We start from the raw sequence: 25,656 nt of genomic DNA, 5'->3' as shown, positions 1-25,656 counted from the left end.
CAAAGCGAATAGGTTATTTTGCATTGTGACAGCTATGCATAAAGCTTTATAGTTACACTATGCAGCATTTAGACAAAGTGATTTAGTATCATAAGAATCATGGCAGTGAAACTGAAATCATGTTATTGTTAATGTAATTAATATTATGTGCTGTAATTGTGCAGATAAATTAAGTTACCTCGAGTAGATATAGATCCATAGAAACCAGTCTGAATTGTATTTTTGGATTACAGTGCTGTCGCCATCGTGGTCTAAATATTTGTGCTGTGATACACACACTCACATGCATACAGTTTCAAATTACCCATAATTTTGTATTTTACTCAAAGGGGTTGATTCAGGGAAATTACAGAAAACATGCTTTCTAATTTACCACTGCTGATATCGAGCCATGCATATATATTTTATTTAGGTTTTCAGATATTTAGCTGTCAGATTCTTAGCCCCGCCCCATTTTAATGTAGGTGAATTTAGTGTCATTTGTGAGTGTCACCATTTAAAAAATTAATTTCTAATTTCAGAAATCTTGCACAGAGCTCATTGGGAATAGTAACTGACTATTAAGCTGTTTTTGTTTACAATTTGACGACTTATTTTAAAGCTATTTGTTTCTGGTGCAATTTTGATTCCGTTGTGCAGCTCAGCTTTGTTACTGTATTGTCACCCTCCTTTTTGGTTCACGCTGTGTTTTTGTTTTGAAGTGAGATGCTTTCATACATCCCTTGGGTTTTTCCTGTGTCTACACAAACTGGTTATTTGCATCTTGCATTTTTTTTCTGCCTGTTTTGTTTGTTTGTGATGCATTTCATCACAGTTTTTGATTCACTCCGCCTTTAGATTTTTAAATCTTTTTATTTTCATTTCATCATTTTTAGTTTTATGCTGATTTTTAGACTAGTTGATGTAAATGCTCATCATTATCTTCCTCAGAGCTGATTGGAGGGACGCCTAGCCTGAAAATTAACCATGGTTCTGGGACCTTGGTGCTCCAGTTAACAAACAATGTCGGGGTGGCTGATAGACGCTGGCATCGCCTCGATGTGAGGAGCAACAGTAAAGTAAGACATGCACATTCAAGCCAAATCCCTCTGCATGTATTCCCCATTTTCGTACGCAGACGACATCAGATTATAATACATATGTACCACAGTTTTAAGAGAGTGCCAGGCAGCAGTACACTCACACATCTACACATGAATTAGAGATGACCTCTCTCTTCACTCTTGCCCAATTTAAAGGAAGTGCGCTTTACTCTGGATCGATGCTCCACTGCAATTGTCATGGAGACAGAAGGCGTAGACTCGTGGGCAATGACAGAGGACCGCTCATCCTGTGAAATCCGAGGAGTCACACCTAACAGGGGAAGGTAAGATCAATATTTAAATAAAGAAAATGTGACCAATGCTGCACATTATAACAAATCAAGTGGTTCCTTTGATTTTTTATAAGACACCACTGATAAATAATAAGATAATCAATTAATCTGTTATAATTTATCGTACACACAAGTGCACACACAGAAAAATACAATAGCTGCACTTGTTTTAACTTGTTTAACAGTTGGGCTTTGTAATTTCTCAGGGGAAATTTGCCTAAATGCTAATTATTCGTTCTGTTCGCTGGTCTTAAACCTAAAACTCTGCCTGACCCATGGGACGGTGTCTAAATGCCCAGTGTTTCCACAGGACTAAATAGTTCTCTAGCAACAGCAGCAGTAGTTTGCAGTACTATTAAAAAAAAATCAAAAAATACACACAATTGACGATAGAGGGTTTTTTATGCCGTGCCAAATCACAACAGCAGGCAGCTCAAGATGCTTAATGCTGTAAGTTAAGGAATGAGACAGTACTTGGTGACAGTAGGGAGGAAAAACAACCTTTTAACAGGAAGATGTCTCCACCAAAACCAAGCTTCTATTGACATTGTTTGGGAGGTGACTGAAATGATAACGATGTTTGTACATCATGTCAACACTGCTTGGAAATGTCTAATTGGAAACCAGAGACCAGCTTTAGTAGAGAAAGGCTATGTCCACACAAACATTTTCCGTTTTCATTTTAAAAAATAACCCCGTCCACACGTAAAGGCAGAAATGAAGGAAAACACTGCTAGGAACATGCCAAAGCAGCAGGTGGCGCTATATTCCTAACCGTGTAGAAATGTTGGCCAATCAGAAGTCTAGAAGCCTCGGTGGGAAAAAGTAAACAAAGCTGGGGCATAGAAGCAGAACCGAGTCATATGTGTGGAGGGACAGTAACTGTGTGTGTATATGTAAGTATTTAAACACTGCAGAGAGAACAATTAACAGTAACAGTATTGTAGAAATTCATTTCACCGAAACAATAAGTGGCGCACAGTGTGACGTCAAAAAAGGCGCACATCTTTGACGCTGCGTTTTCTTTTTCTCGTCCAGACGTAAATGCAAAAACAAAATGATACAGAAAGTCTGGATCACTTGTTTTTCAACTGTGAATCAGTGCACTCCTTCTGGACTGACATGTGGAGCTGGCTACAGTCCAGGAGAATTCAGTTACCACACTTGACGGTGACAGTAATAAAATTTGGAATACTTGCTGAGAATGCAGATTTTGACCTGTTGATTAGGACGTTTTTGGTAATGGGAAAAATTTTTATTCACAAATGCAGATACTTTGAAGCTAAACCATGTATAAACAGATGGCTGAATGACTTTAAACTCTGGGCTAAATCGCTGAAACTTGTGAATAACAAGAAAGCTCATAAACTTATTGTTTTATTTAAAGAGTTTAATCTATGTTAAAAAAAACCTCCCTATTTTATAATCATGACTGCCCTTTTTTGCTCGTTATTTTTGCCTTTGGTTCAAATCCTTAAATGACTGTTCTTTCTTTTTTTGTACGAAGTCTTTTAGCTTTGTGCTTATTGTTTTTTTTTTTGTTGTTGTTGTTTTTTGGGGTTTTTTTTTTTCCTATAATGCTCAACCCAGGATGTAACATAATCGGATTAATGATGGTGCCTTGTATGTTATACTGTTTGTAAATAAAGTTTAAAAAACAAGAAAAAACAAGGAAAAAAAAAAACCTAAAAGCAAAAACAGAGTTTTAGAAAATATCCTCCCTGGCCGGAGTTTTTAGAAATCTCCGTTTTCAGTGACCGAAAAAAACGTTTACGTGTGGACGAAAGGTGCAAACGCATAGAAAAATCTGCGTTTTCAAAAATACCCGGGTACGTGTGGACATAGCCAAAGGCTGATCTTTGCTTGCCAGCAAACTCATAGCACTTTAATGTTGGATTCTTAGTTTACTATGAAAGTGCCATTTGTAATACATCCTTTGCTTTGACTAATAATAAAAAAATAAATAAATAATTTAAACCATTGCTATCAAAATCAAAATTGCTGCTGATTTAATTTCTATTCATACTCAGTTAAATGTTTCAGATTCAATAACTTAGCAGGAAAAATGACAAATCGTGCAGCTCCTGTTTCATTTACTCAGGAAGAAGGAGTCGAGCTCCCGTCACATTCAAGCAGAATTCCAACCGGCTTTGTCCAGGCTGGCAGTAATTGCTCTCACGACTGGCATTTCTGCACGCTGCAGTCTGTTTACATTTTTCCATCATGTTTCATTGCTCTGATTAGTTTTATGTCTATCAGATTGTATCCTGAGGCATTTTGGTCTGTGCCCATTGGACACACATCACTTGGAAATCAGACTAATTGCATTTGTGCAACAATTTAAAAACTTCATTTACAGTCTGTTTTTTCTCTATTTCTGCAAAAATAAATAAAACTGGTATCTGGGATGTGATGCTGCAGTCATGCAAAACCTTTCGTCTTCATGCTGTATAAATAATATCAGAAATTGTGTTTATGCACGAGCATTATTTGTAAATGAGATCAGATAGTGACTCAGACTAGTCTGAGTTCAGAGCGTTCAATTTCTCTGTGTACCAAGCAGGCCTCTCCGGAGGAGGGGAGCTGTTGATAAAAGCCTCAGATATAATCCTTAAAATGCCAAACGAATCTTCCACTATGTTTCTGTTTATAGTGGCGCTTTTTTTGTCACAGCTATACATTTGTCCCCTCCCCCCTATCGTGGCCTTGGCTTGCCACTGTGCTCCTTATTATGTTGTGTAATTAAGCTGTGAGCTTCTGAAGTTAACAATGCACATCAGAGCTATACTGCTGCTGTTGCTGGTAATAACCTCTAAATTTTGTGAACCTTTAAGAAGCATTTCACTGTGTGTGTTGTGACTTGTATAGGGAACATTAATAGTTACGACATTTGCAGGTCAGATACCAGGTTAACAAGCTAAAATGATCACTTTGTACATCCCGTTTTGAAAATACCACCAGTATTATAGAATATTAGTTAGCATATTAGTTGGTTGTTTCAGGCAAATGTAATTTACCCATCATGCATATTTTAAAAATAACAGAAAAGGAACAATTTGTCTAAAGATGTAAAGGTGATGAAAGCCTCAGAAAGATTCAGAATCATCTGTGAATCTCTGCCATGAAAGGCCGATGTGCTGTGTATGCTTTGGTTTAACTGTTGTGTCCTTCGTTATATTGAGAGCTGTGTTTTTAATTGTAGCCTTGAGAACGTACTGTGCCTGGTTCCTTTTCTTCTGCTCGATTTCTTCAGTTTTTGTTCTGCATGCTTTTCAGGTATTTCAATGGAAGTCATGTTCTGCAGCTCGGAGGGATCAATGAGAACATGTCGTATGAATATCCCCAGCTACAGCACAAACACTATACTGGATGTATAAGGAACTTGCGTGTGGACAGCAAGGTAAAGTCCTGGGTCAAGTTTACCACATATGCATTACCATGAAGCCTTTTTATAAAGCTGGTTGGGTAGATGGGTGAATAGACGACTGTACTGTACCTGTTATTGTTTACCTGTGCGGATGACAGGCTGTGTAGGTGATGGAGGTCTCCACTTCAATAAGAATGTAAATGTGACGGGGAAACCTTATGAATGTTGATGTTGATTACTTATCCCTTTTTCTTCTGGTGTCTCTGTCTTTAAAATGTAAATGTGCCAGTAATGATGCAGAATGTTATCAGTATTATACTCGTTAATGCTTTATCATGTGTTACATGAATGAATTATCGCTTGACATATCCTGATCGTTTCTTTTTATGTAATCAGTTCATCTAAATGTATTTGCCTTACACACATGCTGCATTGCTTAATTAGTAAACGAATAGTTTGCAAACTATAAAGTAATAATGTGCAAAGTAACATTTATAACTACGGGCGATTTTAGAGTAACCTATCCCCACTAACTCTAACTGCTATTTCTTTAGAGCAGTGGTTCTTAACCTGGGTTCGATCGAACCCTAGGGGTGGCTGTAGCTCAGGTGGCAGAGCAGGTCAGCCACTAATCAGAAGATCGGTGGTTCGATCCCACGCTGCCTCCTGGCTGCATGCCAGATATCCTTGGGCAAGATACTAACCCCATGTTTGCCTACTGGTGGTGGTCAGAGGGCCCGGTGTCCGGCAGCCTCGCCTCGCTACAACGTAGCTTACCATCACCAGTGTGTGAATGTGTGTGTGAATGGGTGAATGACTGAATGTAGTGTAAAGTGCTTTGGGGTCCTTAGGGGCTATACAAATGCAGGCCATTTACCATTCGGTGAATCAGTCTCAGGTTCGGCAGAGCCTCCACCGTGACATGCACGGCTCATTTTGTGCACCAATAAAAAACATATATTTGTCTTGAATTTGAAAAAAATCACATTTTATTTTTCACTAAAGAGGGGTTCAGTGAATGCACATATGAAACTGGTGGGGTTCGGTACCTCCAACAAGGTTAAGAACCACTGCTTTAGAGGCTAGAGCAACCGGAGTGAACCTACACAAACACAGGAGAACATGCAAACTACACACCTGATGGTGGAATTGAACTTCTTGCTGTAAGGCAGTAGTGCTAACCACAGTGCCACCATGCTTCCCCATGCTGTGCAGTATTTAATACTGTATTGGAAGCACTTTTGAATTGTTACCAGAAGTCGATAGAATCAGTACAGATAACAGCTGCTACTACAGTAATGACAACACTAACCTGCGACTGTAACCACTTTTATACTGAAAGAATTTACACCCTTTGATTTGCCGCTGAAAGTGCAGCGCCTTTGTTTTAATGCAGCCAACGCTTTTGTCTGCAGAAATAAGACACCTTGCCTGCCACCTAAATCCAGGTGTCAAGTACATCTTTTATTGATCGGTGCGACATGATTCAGGATTTTCTGTGCTTTAGCAACAGTTCTACAGCACTCCTGTGTTGCATAGTACCTCTGATTATATTTGTAGCTCTTGTTAATCATTAGTGTCGATATTTACTGTAAAAACTAACACTTTTAAGAAAGATTTAAGATATTATTAAACCATTAAAAAATCAAATGTAAAGCTATCCTTCATTCATTTACAGTAATAACACAAAGTTCTTTGCAGTCATGTTTCTTTTCATCCCATCCACTAGAACTACAAGGACAGATTCCTCCACCTTTGCTGTATTTTCACTATCTTCACATTTTTCTCCTCTTATTCTTACATTCAGCTGTATGACCTTGGTTCCCCTGCTGAATCCTACAACACATTGCCAGGCTGCACGCTCATTGATGACCACTGCGCCAGCCTGGAGCAGCTTTCCTCTTGTGGCAAGAGGGGTCACTGTCACGGGGACTGGGGCTCTTTAAGCTGCCTGTGTGAAAAAGGCTTTACAGGGCCACAGTGCGATCAAGGTACGCATGCCGGATACGTTTCGTTGGACTGTGACGTTTCCTGTCAGTTTTACATCTAAAACTTGCAAAGTGTACAAACCAATTTGGAAAGTCGCTGCTGTGGGAAGATAACCTCGCCTTAAAATAAAGTGTTTTTGCAGAGCGGCATGCTCTTGCTGTGATAACCTCGTGCATTTCCCTTATGACAGTTGAATTAATTGAACAAGCTTTGTGTGTTTTTGATCGACAAGTGGCTCGAGAGTTCTCCTTTGACGGCCGGAGCCACATTCAGTTCCACCTGCTTTGGTCCCTACCGGCGCGACAGGCTAGCGTCGAGGTTGGGGTGCGAACGCGTGCAGCCGCCGGCGTTATCCTCAGCCTGCTTTCCCAGGAGCAGAACGAATACCTGCGTTTAGAGGTGAGTCATGACCGGTCACTCCCCTCAACCTTGACAGCCATGATTGTCTTGTTTATGAGCTTTACAATGATGATTAGGACCCAGACAATGATTGCTGAAAATGCTTGTCAGACTAAGAGTGATTAATACCAGGGTTTGAGACATAGGGGTGGATCCAGAGGGGGCTGGTGATTGACATATGTATGTTCTCAAAAAGGCCTTTCAGTAAGTCGGCAGAATGCTCCTATTGAGAGATTGCTATTTTAAAAAACGATGCCTCTTCTGTTCAGGCTTATTTTTGCCTTTGGTTAATATTTGAAGCACAATTTAGCGTGGCAAGAGATGAACGGTGCGTACTGTAATAGGCAGAGGTCAGATCCCTCGCTCGGAGCTTTAGGGTTTCAACACAGCTTAGTTCAAGTGGGCAGCTCAAAGCGATGACTGCATACATGCTGCTGCTGTGCCACGGCGAGGGTGGAAAGGTGCTCACGCCGAGTCAAGTCTGCTTCTCTTTGCCAAACCTCCATAATAGCATGCCTCTCTTGCCTGAGTGGATATGAAGCCAGTGTTTGTTGTCAAAGCCTTCTGTCTCACTCACTGACAGGCCAACTGTGAACAGCACCTGGAAGTAAACATCTCTGTTAGGACTGCCACTTTCAGTGAACTCACAGGTCACCTGTTTGCAGTGAACCTGTCACCGTTTTTATGGTTTCCACACCGCTGGTCTGTCTTTGAAAACATGCCTGTTATTTGTCCGACAGCATTGTTTAAAGAATCAAATCTTGTTCTCGGGTCTTTACACTACACGACGAGAAACAGCGTCGTCCTCGTCCCTTGCTGCCGTGCAGCGGTGACAGGAAAAGGAAAATGCTGTAGCCTTTACTGCACGCGGGCTGTGAAGCCTCTGTGTGAAACCCTCTCTGGAGCTGAATTGGTGAGCTGTATAAAGTATCTGATGTCTGTCTGCAGCGGCACACTGAAACATTTTCAGCCCAGTTGTCTCAAAGCTCTTAGAAACACTTGAAGCACCATCCTGGTGTGTTTTCTGACAACAAACTCTAATTTAAAGGCCTGCCTCTCTGCCCTTTTTTCTTAAGGGTAGATATGGAATAGAGTGCACACTGAATAAATAACCACACTTTCACACAAAGGTTACGAGGGGCTAGCTGGGTATAAACAGCATGTATCTCTCCAAGGAGCATGGAGTCTCTTTAAAGAAAACATTTATCTAATGCACTTTGCAAAGAAGCTTTTTTGGGGGGGGCAGTAACAAACATGAACCGCAACACTGTCAAAGATCATCGCACCCCTCCGAAACCGTAAAACTTTAAAACTCTGACATTTTTATTATCGAATGGGATTTGAAATGTGAAGGTTCAGGCATTAGACATTTGCTTGAAGATTTTGTGCTAAGTGGTGATTGCGTGGATCTCTGGGGGCTCTGCAGAAAGTTTGTGTAATCTGATTTTTCTCCTTTAAGCATCGATTGAGTCCTTTGCTCATTTTTGTTGCGGACTCGAGGGCAGGATGAGGCAATAGGGAGCGCACAGTCAGCTTTTACTTTGTGCACGCACGCGCGCCCGTGTGTGTGTGTTTGACCAGTAGGTGAGGCACATTTGAGATACTCATGCTGAGGGAGCAATAGTTAATGCTGGCTGCGCTGAATGTGAATTATCTCGCCCCACTGTTTCCAATTAAGCTGTGGACATGTACAAGCTGCAGTTACGGGAGCCGCTCATTGGTCGAGTCCGTTCTGCTCGCTCATCCTTAACTGCTGAAGATAATTGTTGTTTCTTGTATACCTTCCCTTCGGGATGATTCTGGCCTCTGCCATGCGGCGATGTGTACGGCATCTCTGCAAAGCATCATGGCTGCAAAATTGCTGAATTAATTTTTACCACTGGAACGTTCACGTCATTTTTCTGGCTAGTCCACCAAGGAGAGTCTACTTGTCCAGATAGTTAAGTTTCACAACCCAACCTTTTCCACATCGTGGGAACTGGCCTAATTCTTATGATATTGTTATGCTCACAATCTGTCCATCAACACAGCGCAGTACGAATCCAGTTAGTATTTGTGTCACCTCATTTCACAGTTTGAGTCACACTCTTGAAGTTTACACTAACACAGTGGTTCCCAAACTTTTTTTGCTGGCCCCGCCCCCTCTTCTCGCGCGTGCACGCACACATCCTCCAACCACACACACCTATATTTTGCTCCATTGCGGTTTATTTCACACCTCAAACATTTAGTAAACAATTAAGCAAGTACAAGTAATCTGCAATAAATTACAGGTAGTAAGAAAATAAACTACCAACTCTTTTACGCTACGTCCACACCTACACGGGTATTTTTGAAAACGCAGTTGTTTCTTCCACGTAAACGGCGTTTGGAATCACCGAAAACTGATGTTTTTTAAACTCCTTTTTTGCGTTTACGTGTGGACGACTAATGCAGAGTTGGTCACGCAACGTTAAAAGGTATGTGCCTTTTTCACGTCACGCTGTGCGCCACGTTATTTTTTTTTTCATGAGATGAATTGCAGAATGGCAGATAGAGACAAAATACTGTTAATCTGACTGTCTGCAGGTTTTACACGCTTACATAAACACGCAGTCCCTCTATTTAGAAAGGCAGAGGCGTCACGGTGTGATTATTTTACGTGTAATTTTTTGTTTTGTTTTTTCCTGTGTAATAATATTCAACATTGCTATCAATACATTTTTCAAAAAATGCCTCTCTGTGCAAAATGGGTTCAAAAACATAAACAGCTGTGGGATACTGTTTGTCCGGGATTTGAAGAGCCCAGCGCTGCTCTTGATGCAGGAAAACCAATTCTGCAGGGAGACATACCTCGGCCCTTGTGCAGGTGAAACCAAAGGGAATATGTCTGTGAAGGTTCTCAGTCATCCAGGTCATCGTAGTCAAAGGAGCTTGCAAAGAAAAGCGTCTGGACTTCTTTAAGTTACTTGAAGACGTTTACGACACCAACTCTCTGCCATCTTTAATCCAGTTTTGAGTTCCCTCCCCAGACGCCTTAACGCCCACTCACATCCTGGGCCATCTGACCTCAGGAATTCGCATGATAAGGTGGGGCCAGGTTTCACAATGAACTCACCCGAAACTCTGGCTGATTGGGACCCACACCCAGTTTCACACCTTGGCTCAGGCGATTAGAGGATCATCAGGGGGTCCTTTTGTCCCTCTGTGGGGGGAAACTCCCACTAGGTTTATATCTGGGACTCTCCACCATTTGACCTTAGAACTGAAGAAGCTTCTCGGATGAAGGTGAAACGTCTTCAAGTAACTTAAAGAAGTCCAGACGCTTTTCTTTGCAAGCTCCTTTGAAAACCAAACGGAAGATTTGCTTCACCATATTTTCTAGTCTTTGGCTCAGAATGAAGCTGGTTTGGAAACATATTAAGCGATGCTTCATCTCCTGCTTTGCATTTCTGTGGGCGCCTGTGCTAGCAGTGTCCAAGCGTTTTGTTTTTTCTTCCCCCCTTTTCATACCGCGCCCCCCCTGCAATGGCTCTGGCCCCACACTTTGGGAAGGTCTGCACTAACATAAAGAAGTGCTCAAAAATGACCAGCTTTTTAGACGAAAGCCTTAAAGTCTCCAGTAGCAGAGTTTTGTTGCTTCCTCATCAGAATCTTAAATGAAGCATTACTATGCTTTTTAGGTTTTTCAGGGTCATCTGGCTGTTTTCTACAACCTTGGAGATGGAGACTACAACATCACACTGCCTTACCATCGCCTGGATGATGGAGACTGGCATGAGGTGGAGCTGTACCGATATGGGAGAGAGTTCACCCTGCGACTTGACAGAGGCGGAGGACGGCGAGAGGTAACGGCCTCACCTGGACAAAGTCGGGAGATCATCATTGACCCCGCCGCGGTGATGCTCGGAAACTCTTTTCCCTCGGGACATAACAGGAGCTTTGTGGGTAGGTTGCTGTGCAGCTATCTTTGAAAGAATAAGAAAATCTGATGATGAATAATTGATGAATGACTTAGTGGTCAAACTGGTATTTACTGGTACTGGTGTGTTGATGCTGTGGTTTCCAGCAGATGAGAGAAGTGAGTCAGTGGCATTGGTGTGTATTTAAGTAATGTGTTGAGCCTCGTGCTTCCAACTGTGAGCAAACTAGCCAGCAAAGAGGAAAATATCCATAAATAAAAGCCTATGATGACAACCTGGCCTGAGGCTGTTCATGTGTTTGCCTGTGTGAGAGCATGTCTGAGCACTGGTTTGCAGATGTTTTTGTGCATTAATGCAAGTGTGTCTGTTTATTTGACTTTAAACCCCTGCCACAGAGTAAATGTGTGTCTATAAAAGATTTTGCCTGAGGACTGGTTTTGGTGCTTCTTTTGGATTTGTAAACAATTTTTTTCCTTCTTTCGTCTCTTTTTCCTTTTTACGCTAGGTTGCTTAAGGGATTTGAGGTTTAATGGCCGCGCCATCTCCCTGGATGAGGAGCAGCCTTCAGAGGGGATTCAGGTGGTCACTTCACAGGGGGTCTCTGTCGGCTGTGCTTCAGATGCCTGCAGGAAGCACCACTGCTCCCCTCCCTTGGTCTGCGTGGACCTCTGGAGGCACCACGAGTGCAGGTGCAGCAAATTTACAGAATAAAAAACCTGAACTAAAACTATAAACTCAAAGTACCACAAGCAGAAGAGTCTGAAATACAACACCTCAAACTCAGGCACACAACCCCAGGGTTCATGACAAACTAAGGGAGCCAAAGCACACGTTACCTTTTGAGCCACAGCAGCTTTTGTGTACATTTTTAAAGCACAAGCAACTACTGTAGTGTTTAAGTCTTAATATTGTTTGTTATATAGAACTGGAAGCTCAGTGCTGACATTACTAATTTTATTACAAGGTGATGGTGTTGTGAATTCCTTGTGTATTGATACATGAGTTACTGCTGCCACATTCTATAGTCTCATTAAAACGCCGGCTATCTGGGTTCTGCTTGTGGTTATAGATTTTTTATAGGTTTTTCAGGCTCCCCTGTGTTCCCTGTGTCTTATTCTTTAGTCTCCCATCTTGTTGTTAGTTTTCCCGTCTTGTCTCTCGTGCTTTCTCTTTAGTTTGACTTTACCTGTCTTACCATCATGGATTACTTCAGCTGTGTCTCATTTAGTTGATGATTTAGTTTAGGCGTGTTTAGTTCCCTGACTGTGTTTCGTGTGCTCAGTGGAGCTGTTTAGATCCTTTTGTTTTCTATTAGATTTTTGCATCTCATGGATTTTGGTTTCAAACTCAAATAAGGGTCAGTTTTATATTCACCTGTTCAGCCTTAGAGTCTGCATTTGGATCCTCAGTCTGTGACATAGTCTGCATGATAAAGTATCCTTGTGCAAGATACTGAACCCTAAGTTGCCCCGTAGGCATCCACTGGGGTTCGTGTGTTTGTCTGAATGTTAGACAAAATCTGGGCACAGAAAAAAGCACTTGTCTGTGTCTGTGTAGGTTCTCAGTCATCCAGGTCATGGTTGTTTTAAGAGTTTGAAAAGAAGGTGATTAGACTTCAAGTTTTTTTGAAGACATTTCACCTCATCCAAGAGACTCGTTCAGTTTTCGTGGAGAGTCGCTAGTTTTTAAACTCTAGTGGGCATTGTCCCTTAGAACATTGTCATTGACCCACTATTATTCATGTGTATAATCACATGAGCCAAGGTTTGAAATACTCCTCTTTCAAACCGTCTGTAACCGTTATCCTCTAAGTACAGATGAGTCTTGTATCGCAAGATTCGGCTGTACATCTGCACTTAGAGTACAAAGGTCACTCTTTCAAGGAGGCCAGTGTTCACATTTTGAGCCGTGAAGACAGATTGCAAGAGGACGTCTGTGTCCACTGCGAAAAACCGTCATTGAACAGAGGTGACTGCTTATTACAAAAAGCTGTCAGCCACCTACAATATAGTCTTGACATGATCACGTAGGTTCTCAGTCATTTATGGCCGACCGAGTAGTTGAAAAAGAAAGCAACGTAAAGAAGTCTTGAGATCCCTCCTCACTAGGGGTGGGTTTTTATAATCGATTTATCGATTAAAATCGATTCTGGCTTGGATAACGTAAAATCGATTCATTAAAATCCTGAATCGATTTTTTAATATAAATTTATTTTGCCCGAAATGCCAGAATCTCAGGTGAAATCTCACAAAATTTCAACAACCACCAAACAGCTAAGACAGTAAATGAGAGCAGGAACACGGATTCTGCACAAAGAGTAAACACACAGCGCAACCCGCAGATCAGAATCAGTTAGATGTCGCCTTTGTGTTCACGCCCTTTATGCGCTGATTCTAAAGCTGTTAGTTTGATGTCTCTCCAAACAATATTGACCGAACCAGCAGCAAAAGAAGATCCAAACTATGCCTCACATAAACATCGTCATGTATTCAGTCTTACTTTTAATGTTTTGCTTCGACCACGATGCACAGCTCTCTCTTGCGTGCTCTCTCGCTCTCTCTTGCGTGCTCTCTCGCTCTCTCTCTCGCGCTCTCTCTCTCCCTCTCTCGCGCTCTCTCTCTCTGTACTGTTTTCTGCATTATTTGCTTGCTTGTTACGCACAAGTCTACCGTTGTTTACAGCGCTGTCGGCCGACGTTTTTTTTTCGTTTCATATACTTCTGAAAAGAAAACCTAATTTCTGCCGTTCAATACTGAACAAATTTAAACTTTTTAAAATTATGCAAAACGCTCAGCCGTGTCTCTAATAAAACCGCTGTAACTTCAGAGGTAATGTTCATGTGTTGATTAATGGTTTTCTTTCGTTTTTGATGTACTGCAGAATATTTTTATAAAATCCCAGGCCAGAAAAATTGCCTTCATGTTTTTCTGTGTTTTATCCTCAGCTACTTTGACACAAAGGCATCTGCTGTGATGCTCACACCTTTGATAAAGTCTTGCTTGTGTCAGCTTCCTTTTTATAGATACAAAAATATGTAAATGTACTGATCTGAATTATAATATTTCTGACTGTCAAAATTTCCCAGATTCAAATCGAAGTGAATCGAATCGAATCGAATTAAATCGAATCGTGGATCGAATCGATTCGGGACCTTGTGAATCGGAATTGAATCGATTCTAGAAATCAGTGACGATACCCAGCCCTACTCCTCACGTGCCTCAACCGCCTCACTCTTGCTCACATCTTGTGTCCAGTGACCTAAACGGGTCACATGATACAAGGTCTCACAGTGGTTTCACCTGAAATCTCTGGTGGTAACGACCCATATGAATGTGTGTGTATGAGGGTTATAGTAAGAAAGCACTTTGAGTGCTCAGATCTAGTAGAGAAGAGCTAAATGAGTGCAGTTTGTTTAAATGTACATTTTGCTATTCATTATAAACAAGGTATGGTGGTCAGGTTTTAAAGGAGCAAACTTCCAGATGCCATCTATGACAGGATTAGGAAATATTTCAATTTGTTAACAAAATGTCAAGAGGAACAGCATTCGATCCAAGAGCCACAGAGCTCCCCTTAAGCAGAAATACCACGCACAGTTAGTATACCTTATGTAATGTCTTGTATGCAAAGTATGAAGAGTAATGTGGCAACGCACACGAATGGCTTGTTTTTATATAAATGGTCTCTGTTATCAGGACGGCGTTCACAGCGGACAAAGGCTTTACGTGTTTCAGCGAGTGTGGTTATTGTCCTCGGTCGGCTTCACTAACTGCTTCTACATAAGCCATCTGCGACTGCTGAGCTCATTCGGCACGAGCTGACCCGGTCACACATGGCTTCCTACACAATAAGTACTCGATGTGTTATTGTTTATCGCACTGTTCATAGGTTGTTCTTTACGTGTCAACCGCCCGAGTATGCATCAAAGTTAGCAAATAATTAAAAAAGTTAAGAATAGATCTAACTTTATTTATGAAGCACTTTACAGAAACATTAGTGCAAAGTGATGTACATGTAAAAAAATCAATATATTCCAATATACTGGAACACGCCACTTAAGCACATAGAAAAAATAACAATAGATAAGAAGCAGAGAAAAAATATTACATTTACGTCAACATAATAATACAAAGATTTTTGTGGACTTTTGAAAAGAAGCAATTAAAAACATTCCAACACTGCTGATTTCAGATCCTTAGATTAGACACTTACCATGACAAACATGCTCACTTGTTCGCTTGGCTCCGTTAAGTGCCTTAATAAGCCCTGACAGCGGATCATAACACAGAGAGTTCCACGCTAGTGCAAACTCCATTTTTATGTATACACTTAAAGTCAAAGTGTCCACCAGATGGCAGCTATTTTAAGAGCACGCCTGTTATACTGTGTGTCTAATAGCGTGTGAACGTGACTGTATAACAGCAGTGACAGTCAGAGCCTCGGCTGCACCTTTAAACTCTGCAGGACGACTAAATTTTGTGATTTTGAAACTTGGACATCCATATTCTGTCATTACTGCAGTGCCTCAGGATACAAACCAGTGAGAGAAGCAGGGGGTAGGGGTGAATGATATTCAGGGGCTATTTTGTGCAAATATACAGAGGAACCACTACAGCAAAGCCAATCTTAGCTTCTCAATTTCTTTTACTGTTTTTCCCCCCTCTCCAGTTACAGTCGACACTGTAACCTTCAAAGAGCATATCTTTGAATCCGATATAAGAGGTGTAACTCCTCAGGGTATTATTTTTACACTGTCAGCTTAGGTCTCATAACTCTGTGGAGTGCACTGCTCTTTTTTTTATCTGACAGCTTCCCAAGTGCTTCTTGTCTCAGCATTACGCTGCTGTGTCTTCTCCGTGCAGATGCCCCCCAGGCCACATAACCAAAGAGAGCTCTTTGGGAAAAGTTTGCGTCTACACACTCTGCGCCAGCCGGCCGTGTCGCCACGGCACCTGCGTGGCTCACTCTCCGTCCCGATACTCGTGCCGCTGCAGCGAGGGATACCGGGGCCGGCACTGCGAGGTGACGCTCGCCATGTTCCACGAAGACAGCAACAGCCTCAGCCTGAGCTCCATGTTCGCCATCAGTATCTGTGTCATGGCCTTTCTAGGTAGCTATGTCGACTATGTCCTCTTCCACCTGTGGTAACCCAACACTCAACGTCTCTGCTCAGTTTTTGTATGTTTTTTTTTGTTCTGCTTTTTTGTCTGAGGTGTTTCTTTTCATTTATTGTATTCTTTTATTTCTGTTTGTTGTCGTCACGCTTTAATTATCACATCATGTTACGGTTTTATCTGCAACATCCACTGTTTTAGTCGTTTTTCACTCAGGTTTGGTCCTGTGAAATCTATTCACGCACATATCTTGTAGTGTTATTGATCTCTTGAGTTGTGGCAGGATGTGATTTCTCCATGGGTGGTTGGTGAAAACATGAAAGAAATATCTGCAGTGGAAGAGAAGCGGGGAGAGAAACACTGTATGTCGTATTTTGTGATTCATGGGGAAGCTGTAAGGTTCCTTGGAGAAAAGGGCGTTTCTTTATGTGTTTTTCTATATTTCTCATCACACCTGTATTCCCTGTCTCTCCCAATGTTATTCTCTGACTTCAGGAGTCAATTTCACTCTCAGCCTTACTTTTTATCTTTCCATCTTATTTTATATCCCACCATCCACTCATTTTAGTCCTTGATGGTTTTTTTTTTATCCATTTCTGTCCATACTTTTCCGTGCATTACTGTTTTCCCAAGTCAACCCTAATATGGCCAAAGTGTGCACTTCACTGTAATATACAGGATGTGGAGCTGTAATGAGAATCGCACACAACAGGCAAAACTTGAGGAGGTTGATTCAACGGTAAGGGTTTGATTTAGGCAAAAAAAAACAAAAACATACTTAAATTCTGTTAAAAGCTGTCAAAGTTTCCAGAATCACTGTCAGGTTTAAGGTTTAAACTGAGCTTAGAGTCACAGAATTACACGTTAAAGCAAAATTTTGAGTTGGACGAGTGTGTATATTGGGCAAAAAAATATGTGCATTTTGCACATAATTTTATAATCTAGAGATTGTTACTTTTCACATGAAGTCTCATACATACATGCATTTTGGCCTTGCAATTCTTATTTTATAGGTTTTTCAATTTTGTTACATCAATTAGGCAAAAATGTCATACAACTAGGGATGGGTACCGGTGTCCGGTGCCATGATGGCACCAGTTCTGACATAAACGGTAGTAACCAGACTGAAAAGCAGCGCACATTTCGGTGCTTTATTTCGGTGCTTTTTTTCCTGAGATGTGATACACTTTAGATTCTAGCCAATCATTTTACGTTTCCGAGGATAGTAGGCGGGTCCAGGTACGTACGTTCTTTTAGAGCAGAGCTACAGATTAAAAACGCCCAAGGCGAAGCGGTCAAAAGTCTGGCTGTACTTCACAGCAAAAGATGCAAACTCAGCAGCTGCAACAAGTGCTTTAAGCTGATACTGTGATACTGTCAAAGGAGGTAACACCTCAAATCTGATGAAACACCTGGCGACGCATAGCGCTTTTTTTTAAAAGCCGAGAAATGCGCCGTATTTGATAGCTTGCTGCGAGACCTCACACCGAGCACATCTACTGCGGGTGTGGTGCCTGTTATCAGACCCGGAGTTAGCAACATCCCCCAAAAACCCGAAGAGGAGAGTCCTGGCCCCTAGCCCTGCCAGTGTAGCAGAAATGATGAGGATGATGATGCAGCAGCAGCCGTTCTTCTCTGCGTGAGTAGCTTAATGTTGTTCGTGTGTAATTTACGTTGAGTAGGCTAACCATGTTATTACATTAATGCATGTAAGGTGAACTAGCAAACATCATCATAGCTACATGCGGCTGTCTTCTTGTTTGATGGCAGATACTCCCTTCACCCTGGCCAAAAAGGCTAAAATGACCAAAGAAAAAGTGGAAAACAGTTAAACATGAGAGGTGTTTGGACAAAGTTTGTGTTTTTTCCATTGTTTAAGCTGCTTCCAGCCAAGAGTGATACCATATGTGTCCCATAGCTGCAGAAAAGGCTAACATTGTTATCTTTTTACAAAAAAACAGCTGAACATGAGAGGTTTTTGGACCAATTTTGTGTTCTCCATTCTTTAAGCACCGGTTTGAGCACCGTTTAAGCACCGGCACCGTTTCAAAAGTACCGGTTTGGCACCGGTATCGGATAAAACCTAAACGATACCCATCTCTACATACAACCTAACCCTACAGTTACACATGTCATATAAAAGATTCAAAATATGAGCAATATTATACTTTAATTACACTGATACTGGAAAAAATGATCACGTAACCTCAAAATCTTAGGTTTTAGAAAATATTTTAAGAGAAAGACAGACTTGTCAAGGTTTGGGTGATGAAGTGTGTGAGCCTTCATTGAAAGACCTTCCCTTTGAAGACTCATCTGGTGATCTGTGGTTGCGCTCTGACATTTGAGGGGTCATAAGTTTAAAAATGTATACCAGAGAAGAGCCACTGACTGCTTTGTATGTGAGGAGCAGGATCGTAAAATCAATAATCATAAGATGAGGGCGATGCTGGCTTTTCTTTGTGCCTGTTGAGAACTGAGCTGCTTCGTTCTGACATTTTCATGTTTGTGATTGATGCCTGAGTACATGCATTATTAAATTGGGGCTGTATAAATACATATATGGAAAACCTTTCCTAGCCATGTAATAGTCAAAACAAATGTCTGTAAAAACAGAAAATATGCATTTGTTTTGTTATGGTGCAGAAACGTTCAGTGATGATCAGTTTTAAAGGTGAAATGAATGAATGAAAACTACACCTTTTGTCTCCAGAAGAAGTGCGAGTCTGTTTCGAATGGCAGATAATTTAATTCCTTTCTATCACTAGACTAGTATGAAGCCTATAAAGAAACACAAAAGAACATTCAGAGTGATTCTTTTTAAAGAAAAGACTCAAGATAATTTGAGTATTGGTAACATTGTGTTTGTTTTCTTTGTCAATCATAAACTGATTATTTACTCTATGAAATGGCAGAAGCTGAAAATACATAACATCAATCGACAGAGGCTAAAACGAACCGGGCAAACAGCTTGATCAGCCATCAGAACTGATCAACAAATTCATTATTCAACTAATGTTTCAGCTCTAGACTTGAAGCAGTTAAGTACTGATGACATTGGCCCGCTTGTATAAGCAGTCTAATAAAGCTGCATGGTTGATGGTCTCATAAGCTGTGTTAAGATCTAATAGAATCAAGATTCAATATCTTCCCACATCTGCTGCCAGCGGGGCCTTTTTAAATGCGTATGCATTGATATCTCGCCGATTGTGTCAAAAAAGAAGGACGATTGCATTAACTCATGGTTAATGTTTAGGAAAGGAATGAGTTAATGGCATTACTTTAAGGGTTTCTAACTAAGGAACTGTGTTTGTTTCTGCTACTCACAAAGCTAAACACAAGCCCGTGTGTGTATGTAGCAGCAGTCGCTTCTCTCTATAGCGCCACGTTGCTATTTATGAGTCGTTCTGTCACATACAGGCTTATAAAACGCTCGGGCAATTCAATACACCGTCCCTGCCTCTATAACTAACTTCGTGTTCCCTCCAGGGCATGTGGCTAGTATTGGGACATCAGTTATTCTGACACACGAGAGTGAAACATACAAAGCAGTCTTCAATATTTGATAATGAATTCAAAGATGATGAAGTGTGGCCTCGGCATCTATCATGAAAATTCACGTGTTGCTTGCATGCTAACTAAAAGAAGTCCATTTGAAATAGCTTGTCCACTGTTGCAGCCGAGGCATTTATATTCAAGGCTCAAACTTTTCACCTCACCAAGAATTACAAACTGTTCCTTAATGCAATTCAGATTAGAGTAGCGCTCTTTGGTGAGCGTAATTACATTTTCGCACCTTAAAAAAACCACACGCTATAAACTAAAATAAGTCTTGGAAGTGGAAGCAAAATGAATCTAGTTTTTGAGTCAGAGAACAGCTGTTTGTACTGTATGTAGTTGTTTAATGATGACCCCCGTCACCACAACAACACACTCGCATACAGCACGCTCTCTGCGCTAAGTGAGACCACTAGCTGGGTGCTAAATTAAAGGGGGACTCCAACTCTGCCTCGACATGCATTAAAAGTTAAAATGATCATTCATTATTAAGTTTTACATAAGCCATCACAGTGTGCGTTATTGACAGAGCCAGATGAGCCAATGTCTGACCAATCCTCATTAATCCAGCATCAGATCTGACGTTCTGTTTCTTGATGAATAGCAGAAATTAGCTCCCCATATGCGCTCTGGCTGCCAAACGATCTTGTAAAGTGCCTGTCCTTTTCATCCCCTGAAACTTTTATAAATAAATTATTTTTTCCCAACTCCTTCTCATCTCTCACCTGTCTCATTTCCTTCTGCTCGGTCGTCACTTTTCTTTTCTCCCTCGTCTTCCGCTGATGTTTCATCTGTCTCGGAGCTCATTTTTCCCTCGTTAACCTCAGACTGGAGCTACAGCGAAACGGTTAAGTGTTTTGATCAGGCTCTGTTGTCGTTTACGCCACACTCATTCATAACGCACGGTCCGATCGAGGCTAACATCATAATACCTCGGTCATAGTAATGGTTAGAGGGCAAAGAGGCAGCAGTGGTGTTATGGATTGATGAATGAGTGCGATGGTTGTTCTCCACCCTGAGTGATATTGATCTCGCTGGAGTCTAGCTGCACACACCCATATAACTTGAGGCAGTAGTGGCTGCAGGTGTAGGGGGGGAAGGCAGCCTCGGTGTGTGTGGGTGGGCGGTGTGGTCAGTGTTTACCTGTTAGCAGTTGTGTGTTTGTGTGATGGAGGGAGTGTTCTTAAGCTCCACTGCGCTGCGTATCGAACTCCTCCCCTCCAGAGATTCCTTTCATATCAATTCGGGTGATTTCGAGGGTTGAGCGCGGGCCTGCAGGCAGCACCTCAGAGCAGGTAATTCTCGAGGCGAGGGCCTCAAGCTGCCGTCTGGTCGGTGCCGGGCCTTATCAAAATTCTGATGTTTTCTGCAAGGGTACTCTGGCGTAACAGTGAAGGAGCCAGGTCAGCTGATCAATACCGCTCTCCCCTCTACCCCATACTGAGGAGGGTCAGCTGAGGATCGAGGGAGGGGGATGCTTGCAGACTCTATTTTTCTATCTAACACGAGTGCAGAACAGAAGCAGAAAAGTGTAGCAGAAGAAATAAGAAGTCGGTGGAGATTAGCTCGCGGGGCTTGTTTTCGTCTTTGTTTGCGAGTACCTTTTAGCGTGACCCCCGATGAGTCGTCGGCGCATTATTCTCTTTCGAAGCAATTACTCGAAAAATCCAGACTAATGTGATTACCCCGCATTTCTCCGAAGATTTCCAATTAAACTGATACTTGACTCGCACCATATAAACTATTCTAGTTGAAATGGATCCCATCTCATGTGAGAGATAAAAGCCAAGGCCAGGCAGAGGCCAGGGAGGGACTGAAAAACAGGAACACTGAGAGACTTAATGAGTGAGGAATGGAAAAAGGAAAGACTGAGGCAAGCGCCAATATATAGAGACCAAAAAAATGTACACAGATAAAAAGGGGGAGTCAAGTTGCGAACTAGTAAAAACAGATAGTGAGAAAAGGAAAAAAGAGAAAGAGAAGGATGGCAGATGGGAGAAAAATATTGGTTGAGATTAATGGACTTTAAAGGTCAGTCCAGCATGTTGTATAATTCAGCACACAATAGCTGTGATTGATGTGTATGCTTTAGGACCTTTCTTTTTCGGCTCCCGCTGCATTCCTCTCAGAGTTCTGCCGAGCCACTGAGGCTTTGAGTTTAAGCTGGGAGGAGTACAAATTCAGTTAATAGGTTTCTGAGGAACTGCGGTCTTTGATAAGACAGGAAACAGAGAGGCAACATCAAAGGGAATATAGGTGGAAAGGTGGTGCCTCGGTTTGCACGTATGTTTTATTAGTATGTCCTAACTGTAGTCAGTGCAGCTAACAGGCCGTACGGGACAAGTCAGTGTGATGCAAAATGCATTTACAGTCATGTATTATGAGTCTGCGTTACTTATTTATTTGTAATTAAATTATATCCTGACTGCAGTCGAGTATTTCCTAACTTTGTAGATTACATATGCAGCCGAAGCCGGGCTTTTTCAGCTCAGGAGTTCATGCTAATTATGTGACAGTGCTGCGTTAACCTGCTCTCTGGCACCCCTCAGTGTTGATGCTGGGCCTGTTTCTCTACTCCTGCTGGAGGAGACACAAGGGCCTAAAGGAGGGCGTGTACCATGTGTCTGCGCATCACGGCGAGTGGGAGGACATCCGAGAGAACGTGCTCAACTACGACGAGGAAGGTGGAGGAGAGCAAGATCAGGTAAACGTAAATGCATTCTGACACAGAGAGTAAATAACAACCAAACTTACACAGAGTACTTATTTAAGTTCTTATTTCCATTAAGATATATTATTTTAAAGTATATATGAACTGAAATGAAACATCAACACTGGACGGAGAATATTTGTTGGTGTTTTGAGATAAAAAACTACATTTGCAAGATAAAGCAGTTGAATTTAGGGAAGTATTTATTCTCCTTTAGCAGCAACAACCATGTTATGCGTGAGTTTGTGATGTCCAAGATCAAGTCTTTCCAAAACCTGATTTTTCTTCTTTTGATTAGTAATTTGATTGATTAGTAATTTATTTCAACGTGTGAACAATATACAAGTACATTTAGAAAAGAAAATAAGAAAGAAAAAAAAATACTGTACAAATTACATACAAAAAAAATTATTAATTTACATGTTGAAAGGGAAGAAGTAAACACTTATTTATTCCCACCCCTTTGCCATAAATTATCAGTTAATATTTAGTCAGCTTCCTTACTGATATAATTTGTAATAAAAACAGTGAACAGATTTCTGATATACTATATACTATAATATCACATCATGAGTTGTTTTGGGTTTTTTTGTTTGTTTTTTTTAAATAGAGACATTCACTTAATTTAAATATTTTCCTTTTCTTTATAGTTTGAAAAGATCATATTTTTATAACTCTTTTTGAACAGTTTTATGTTTGGACGTTGCTTTAATTCCATATTCAGACTGTTCCATAGTTTCACTCCATGAACAGAAACACAAAAGCCTTTTCTTGTAGTACGTACCTTCATTGTTTTGAAGTTACAAAAACCCTTAAATTATAACTTCCTTCTTTCAAAAAAAACATACTCTGAATATTACCTGGCAGTTCTTTATTTTTTGCTTTGAATAGAATTTGTGCTGTTTGAAATTTCACTAGATCGTCAATTTTCAATATTTCAGACTTCTTTTCTAAATAATTCGGTTTTAGATTTTGTGTGTGTGCTTTGGATCATCCCATCATCACTTAAGCTTCGTTTAGTGCCGCTGCCCTGACATTCGATTTAAAAGAAATCTTGGCATCATTTTTAATTCACCGTTCAGGCGCTCGATGGAATAACACTTCCAAACAGGATGTTCCCTCCTTTGTACCTCACAGCTGGGACGTAGTTTCAGTGTTGGTGTCCAGTCCTTTTTTTTATAATGTTTTTTATCTTAAAAACTGTGGTAAAAATGTTGTGGAGCATTTATATGCACAGGTGCAGCTCTAGACTTGGGAGATGGTGCAGTGTCTTTTTGGAGAGCTGTAATTTTCTTTGTAGTGTGCTTCCAGCAGCAGCACTTATTCGGTGTTTTTCTTGTAGCAAACACCTGTACATGTCAGTCCCATTTTTTTTGAGTGATATTTTCTTAATTGGAGAACCTGACAGCAAAAATTTGAAAGAATATTTGAAGAAATCAGAACAGAGGTTCACTTTTTTTTCCCCAAGCCTGTGCTTTGACTAATTTATGTTTCTTAGAAATGAGGAGCTCAAAATTTGTGTTTTATCCTCAGATTGTTGTTTTTTTTAGTGTTGTGGTTTATTATTTTGTATAATCGTGACCTAGATAAAGATTCAGCCACATCGTATGAGTCACTAGTCAAGAAATCTTGTTAGTGTCAATTCACAAACTATTTTTTGGAACCGCAAATTGCCTGGAATATGGAATTGTGAGTCAATTAGCAGAAATTAAGAACGTAGATACCAATAGCTGTTAACGCCTCAGTTTTAATAGCGCTTGTAGTAGCAGTTTCATCTTTCTGCAATTAGATAATTAATTACTTGGCTGATCGATGGTCATGTTGTTGCCAACGTCTCTTCTTACATGCTGGATCTTTGTCTCAGTCTTAGGAATGGGTTAATTAGCTAGCAGAGGCATTAGCTGAGCTGCACGGCTCAGATTAATGTGGTGTGCCAGTGCTGTTTTTCATTATCTCTTAAACTCCCAAAAAAGATTACACAAGAGGAAAACCGGATCTTTTCTTCTCTTCTTTCTTTTCCTTCCCTTCTTCTCTCTGTGTTGGTCTCTCAGAATGCCTTTAACATGGTGGAGCTGCAGCGCTCCCTCCAGCCAAGCCCAGCGCAGTCACTCCGATATAGTTATCCTCAAAGCATCATCTCCTACCCGCAGACTAAGCCTGCCCAGGACAACAACAAGAACGGCACGTCTAATGGAAATGGCAGTGCCGCAATTGCTCTACGTCTGGCAATTCCTCCGTCAGAGACAGAAACCTTGCCGTCCCCTCTGACCTTCCGCCGCTCCCAGAAAACCCTGTCCTTCTCCAGCCAGGACTTGGCCCGCTACCTTTGTGAGGTCATCAGAGACATGGATCGCCCTGAGGATCTCGGCACTATGACCACACCACGGCGTCCTGCAGGAAAGGAGCGCGGCCTCGCGGGTGTGCGCTCTCTCAGCTCCCTAAGTGCAACTCAGGGTTCAGAAGTCAGACTCCAGGCAGCCCCGAGCACGCGGCTGGACAGGTTCAAAAACCTCCGAGCTGTGGTTAGCGATTTAAGAAGAGACTCCAAGACTCCGGAGGGCCAGAGAGACAAACTGAAGGAGAGCAGGGGGCAGCCGAACTGCGAGAAAAGCGGATGAGGTTGCACTCACAGAAACAGAACTGAAAGTTGCGAGAGAGAAAAAAAGCAACGGGAATCAAAAGTCGCTGGTTGAAATCCAAAGGGAGATAATTAAATGTGATATACTTTGAGACTGGGAGGTTTGGGGTCTGTGAAGTCTGCTATAAATGTACTGTATTGATGAAACTTTGAACATTTCTGTTCTTTGATATGAACCATGTTTACCAATGAATGATCAGATGTGATGTATTGTTTACTCGGCATTGCACTGTACAGTATTTACTCTGCAGAAAGCACTTTTTGGAAGCACTCTGTGTCAAAACTACTCATGTCATAAAACTCATAAGAGTAACGTCTGAAAGCAAGACTCCAAATGAGTTTCCTGTGAGATAACTTTTCTGTTGCTGTCAATGACTCATGAAATTAATTATGTGAAAAAAAACAATTTTGTTTCATTTGTATTATCTATTTCCTTTTCAATAAATGAATATCTTTGATAATATTTCAAAGTTGCTCTCATTCGAATACGAGTTCATAATTGGTGATGCTCAAGTTTTCAGCGTTTGAAGTGGAAGCTAACCTTCATCATCACTGAAGTAACACGTAGGTACGATCTGATTATATTATATCCAGGTTATATTTA

The 25,656-nt window shown here is 41.2% G+C and overlaps 1 protein-coding gene across 1 annotated transcript in view; it reads left to right on the top strand.

Annotated features, from left to right (window-relative positions):
• Window positions 1–25,444, top strand: part of LOC102797552 (neural-cadherin-like) — a 117,543-nt gene extending 92,099 nt beyond the window's left edge. The window contains exons 24-33 of the mRNA XM_087842887.1: window positions 931–1,058; window positions 1,239–1,366; window positions 4,652–4,775; window positions 6,550–6,733; window positions 6,964–7,130; window positions 10,793–11,057; window positions 11,538–11,721; window positions 15,895–16,142; window positions 22,254–22,408; window positions 24,466–25,444. Coding sequence (XP_087699013.1) covers window positions 931–1,058; window positions 1,239–1,366; window positions 4,652–4,775; window positions 6,550–6,733; window positions 6,964–7,130; window positions 10,793–11,057; window positions 11,538–11,721; window positions 15,895–16,142; window positions 22,254–22,408; window positions 24,466–25,032 — 2,150 coding nt within the window. The 3' untranslated portion in view covers window positions 25,033–25,444. The remainder of the gene's footprint in view (window positions 1–930; window positions 1,059–1,238; window positions 1,367–4,651; window positions 4,776–6,549; window positions 6,734–6,963; window positions 7,131–10,792; window positions 11,058–11,537; window positions 11,722–15,894; window positions 16,143–22,253; window positions 22,409–24,465) is intronic.
• The last annotated feature ends 212 nt before the right edge of the window (window positions 25,445–25,656 follow it).

This window comes from Neolamprologus brichardi, chromosome 7 (assembly GCF_056152115.1).
Source record: "Neolamprologus brichardi isolate AB-2024 chromosome 7, ASM5615211v1, whole genome shotgun sequence".
Classification (NCBI taxonomy): domain Eukaryota; kingdom Metazoa; phylum Chordata; class Actinopteri; order Cichliformes; family Cichlidae; genus Neolamprologus; species Neolamprologus brichardi.
This window is presented reverse-complemented; position numbering and strand designations above follow the sequence as displayed.